The following is a 5,145-nucleotide window of genomic DNA, read 5'->3' on the forward strand; positions in this document are numbered from 1 at the left end:
ATGTGTAAAAGTGGTAAAAATTGTAAAAACTGTTTAGTTCTGGAACAGAGCTTATGTTTTCAGCACATTTGAATTATCATCTCACTTCTTTTTCACAAAAATGTCAAAAATTTGTTAACTGTCTCTGAGAAAATGATGGATAGCTGGAAGACAGCCTACAAGTGTATGTATGTGTTAGTAAATCAGAGTTGTATTTTAAGACAAACTGTTTTGTGCAAACGCCTAGTTAGGAGATTGGTTAATGCAGACGAGGATAATCTCCGTTATGAGGATTTATTTGACGTATTCGCAATGCATTTGACAATTGGATTCCACCGCTGTATCCTGTTATATGTAAACGTACTATTACTAACAAATACATGGAAAAATCGAAAGTCGATTAGGAATAACCGATTATACCGCACAGCCAATAGTCGAATCATTCCACTACTAATAGTCGATTTATCGAACATAGACTTACGTATCCCTACTCTGTTCTCTGATTGTATTTTCCTGATGAGTTTTTTGCAAATATAAATAAATAAATAAATTCAACAAAAATAATCATACAGAAATAAAAAAACGAAACTGAGGAATAAAGCAGAATACAAAATATTGTAGCATTGGTCAATTTTACAATGGACAATATTGCGAAAAGAAATACGACTGAAGAAAATTACGAATAGAGAAAAAAATTGTATTGAAGAGCAGGAGCAAAACGAGAAAGAGGCATAAGTACGTGAAACAAATTGTCAGAATCCTGTTGTGTGCAGGAAGACATAACTCTTGCAGAGGAATTCATATTTAATTTCTTCTGCCAACAACTAATCTTCATCGTTGACGTTGAATAAAATAAAAAATTGGCAAAAATTGAAGAATTTCAGCAACAGGACAACAATAATAACGGCGTCATGTGGGACTCCTCGTCGATGTTCCTAAGCACTTTGACGCCAAAATTTTATGTCGCATTAACGGGGACATCCAGTCTAATATCCGGCTTGATATTGATATTTGAATGGTGGTATTTTCGTAAATATGGTACATCGTTTATAGGTAAGTGTCAGTTGTTAGGATAATGAAGAGAAATGTATTTTATAATGACAGGATATGGAATGTTTTCTTTGGTGAACATTTGAAATTGGATAGTGAGATCCACGTTGATCGGTCTAGAAAAAAAGGGTTGTTCAAGGATCGTTTTTATCGAAGGAAGTCCTTGTTTGGGCTGGATTCCTATCGATTCAATTCAAACGAATATTTTGTTCGCGTAGCCGAGATTTGTTCCTGTCCATGGCATATTACTGTTGTGAAAATTTCAGATCGATCCGAATTCAGTCCAAACACAACCTTGTGGTCCTGTTTACAATGGTGAAACTTTTTCCATATTTCCAAAAACCTTACCACAATTCCCTTGCTTCGACTTCATCCTACTGTGTGTACTGTGTGTAATAGTTCTAGCTTTCAAATATTCTCTATTGCGTTTGGATTTAGGACTATTTTGTAGACAAATGTGAAGTTGGATAAGGATACTTCGGAGGTCCATATCTTGAGAATTATAGTTTCCTTAGGACAAAGGTTGGAACATTCCTAGTTTTTGACTATAATCGTCTGATCGATTTGATATTTTTACCGTAGATAGATGCCCTGATTATGAAAATATAGAATTTTGCCGGCGGTCATAACCGGTTATCCGATTATTTGAACCGATACTACGGGTAAAAAACCGGATATATAACCCGGTATTCTGGGCCGATATGGGTATCAAAAGAAAGCTTAGGAAAACACCTAGTCAGAAATGTAATATTGCCAGCTGTATATAAACCGGTTACAATTCTAGAGCAAATTTTGGTTACGCGGGCAAAAGTTCCTTTAAAATTGTAAGTTTTCTTAAGTAGCCGGCATTCGGCCGGGGATTTAAGACTTTCTCCTATGGACAGATGCAAATTTCGCGGACTAAAGTTTCCTTAAAATTTCAAGTTTTCTTAAGTAGCCGGCCTTCGGCCGAGCATTAAAGACTTCCTCTTATGGACGGGTTCAAATTTAAGCTACGCAGACAACAGTTTCTTTAAAATTGTAAAAATTTTTGTAAGAATTTTTAAGCAAAAAATATAATAAAAATACACTTTTTTCTCTCACTCCCAAACCGGGTTTAGCATCTTAACAGAAAATAAATCATTAAAAATGTGATATTTAAGGCTCTCTTTTGATACCCATATTGGTTCATAAAACCCGGTTATATATCCGGTTTTTACCCGTAATTTCGGTTCAAATAATCGGATAACCGGTTATGACCGCCGGTAAAATTTTATATTTTCGTAATCAGGGCATCGAGATCTATCTATGGTAAAAATTTCAGATTTATCCGACAGTTATAGCTAAACTAGGAATAAGCCAGATTTCCTACGTCGATACTTCTTTATATGGCCGGCCTTGTGACGGTACATGTAAACATTTTATGCGTACATGTAAACATTTACGTTACTGTGTATTTAAATGCTAATATTTCTTGTTGATATCCTATCAAAAATACTTCATATTTTCCTTTCTTTTCTCTATTTCATGTTTAAGAACAAGTTTCCATAAACCACATCAGTCCCTGGATAAATGGCAGTGATTCGAATTCCGATTCAAATGGCAATGGCAGCAATGGAAATGGTAATTCCGGCAGTGGTGGAACCTCGAATGGTATTACCGGAGGATCTGGCGGTAATGGTACCACCTCAAGTAGTGGACAACAAATGCCCGAATGTAAAGTATGGCGTAATCCATTGAATTTATTTCGTGGAGCCGAATATCAACGCTTCTTTTGGGCTACAAGCAAAGAACCTCTAACTTATTATGATATGAACTTGTCAGCTCAAGATCACCAAACGTTCTTTACATGCGAAGGTGATGCACGCAAAGAGGAATATGAAATAATGCAAACGGCGTGGCGAGAACGTAATCCTGTGCAACGTATTAAATCAGCCCATAATGCTATCGAAATTAATCCAGATTGTGCTCCTGCCTATATACTCTTGGCGGAGGAGGAAGCAACAACTATTGTCGAAGCAGAACGAATATTACGGACAGCTCTGAAGGTGGCCGAACAGAATTATCGTAAATCACAAGCAACACAACATCAAGGTGCCGTGGCCGAGGGCATACATCGTCGTGATACAAATGTTCTAATTTACATACGACGACGATTGGCCATGTGTGCCCGCAAATTGGGCAAGCTAAAGGAAGCTGCTAAAATGTTTCGTGATTTAACAAAAGAAATTCCTTCAATTATGAATGTTCTAAACATTCATGAGAATCTCATTGAAACCTTGCTGGAGATGCAAGCGTATGCTGATTGCCAAGCAGTTTTAGCCAAATACGATGACATTTCCTTGCCCAAATCGGCTACCATATGCTATACGGCAGCATTGCTAAAAGCTAGAGCGGTTGCTGACAAATTTTCACCTGACATAGCCTCGAAACGGGGTCTCAGTCCGGCCGAAATGTGTGCTGTGGAGGCTATACATAGAGCGGTTGAATTTAATCCTCATGTGCCGAAGTATCTGCTAGAAACAAAACCCCTCATTCTACCGCCGGAGCATATTTTAAAGCGTGGCGATTCCGAGGCATTAGCTTATGCGTTCTTTCATCTAAAACACTGGAAAAATATTGAGGGCGCATTAAACTTGTTGCACTGCACTTGGGAGGGTACATTCCGAATGTTACCGTATCCTTTGGAACGAGGTCATCTATTCTATCCATATCCAACATGTACAGAGTGTGCTGATCGCGAACTATTACCGGCATTCCATGAAGTTTCCGTCTATCCCAAAAAGGAATTGCCCTTTTTTATACTCTTCACAGCAGGCCTGTGTTCGTTCACAGCATTGTTGGCTCTCTTAACACATCAATACCCGGAACCCATGGGATTGTTGGCGCAAACAGTACTTACCTGGATATCGTATCCATTTCAATTGCTCAAGGAACGTATTGAAGCATTTTGGCCTTGCAATCTATTGCAACATATATCAAGAGTTTAAATACAAACAGCAGACGATCCAATCTGTTTCCTTATTATACCAAGAGTACACAATAACAACAAGAAACGCCGTATTCATGTACTACATCCATCACAAGCAACCAAGTCCACAATTATTGCTACAAACACACACATCCATACACCACAACAAGCACATTTGTTCTCGCACAAATTCTCGTTGCAAAATGCTGGCAAATCTACAGTACGGGTAGAAGAAGTCGGTTGTTTCAGCTAAATTTTAACTTCAGTTATTATTTACCGTTATTAATTATTTTCTTTAAGACTCCCCCGTGTTCCATTTATTTTTAAATGCACACTTAAAACCAATCCACCATCATCAACCTCAACTCAGACAAACGAAATTGTTTATTTTTTTTTTACAAAAATTATCTGAGTTAATAGCTTTTTTTCATTTTTTTGTATTTAAAAAAACAGAAAAAAAAGTTCGATTCATTTTTATTTATTGTTTTGTTATAATGAAAAAAAAAATATTATTACTTTTTATTCAAAACTAATTGAAGCCCCCCCTTACCCAAAAATTGTAAAACATAAGATGAACACAATCTTAAAAATTAAATCCAATACATGAAAAATTGAAAATAAAATTATATATATATTGTATTTATAAACAAGAGTAATAAAATCATATTCTCAAAATAAATTTACTAAAAACTCAATAAACTTATTTTGAAAGAGAAAAGAATAATAAAACAATCTGTGGGCCTATTCTGTAACTTTTTAACAACTTTACTCATTGTTTATTTTACAAAAATTTCATTTGTTTGTTTTATTGTTGTTACAAAAACAAAAGAAATTTAAACAATACATATCGATAGTTGTTGAAAGTTACAGAATAGGCCTACAGGTATGTGATGAATTTCGAATCGATTTGTAATGAAAACGATTTGCCCAAAACGAGTGAATTGTTTTTAGATGTGATGGGATCCGAATCGAATTTCAATTCCACGTTGTTTCAATTTCATTAAATTCCCACAAACAAAAAACGGACTGGTGATCCCTATTCTGGAGTTTAAAGAAGAAAAATAGAAAAAACACTTTTTTAGTCTTGGCGATGGCAAAAGCCGAAAAAATGTAATAACAAATAAAATAAATTTGTGTTCTTGTTTAAATTGGCCTATATGGAAGGT

General features: G+C 35.7%; 1 protein-coding gene across 1 annotated transcript; it reads left to right on the plus strand.

Moving 5' to 3' along the window:
- The first annotated feature begins 420 nt into the window (after nucleotides 1–420).
- On the plus strand, nucleotides 421–4,708 carry LOC141400762 (protein ST7 homolog). The gene is made up of 2 exons (XM_073980245.1): nucleotides 421–1,032; nucleotides 2,545–4,708. The coding sequence occupies exons 1-2, from the start codon at nucleotides 891–893 to the stop codon at nucleotides 3,996–3,998; spliced, it is 1,596 nt and encodes a 531-aa protein (XP_073836346.1). The 5' UTR covers nucleotides 421–890; the 3' UTR covers nucleotides 3,999–4,708.
- The last annotated feature ends 437 nt before the right edge of the window (nucleotides 4,709–5,145 follow it).

Source organism: Musca autumnalis, unplaced genomic scaffold (genome assembly GCF_047663935.1).
Source record: "Musca autumnalis isolate F117 unplaced genomic scaffold, ASM4766393v1 scaffold_4, whole genome shotgun sequence".
Taxonomy (NCBI): domain Eukaryota; kingdom Metazoa; phylum Arthropoda; class Insecta; order Diptera; family Muscidae; genus Musca; species Musca autumnalis.

Bases quoted from the DNA above. Each gene is read 5' to 3' on its own strand.
- LOC141400762 (XM_073980245.1), top strand. From the start codon at position 891: ATGTGGGACTCCTCGTCGATGTTCCTAAGCACTTTGACGCCAAAATTT. The intron at 1,033-2,544 runs GTAAGTGTCAGT...TTCATGTTTAAG, and splicing joins ATATGGTACATCGTTTATAG to AACAAGTTTCCATAAACCAC.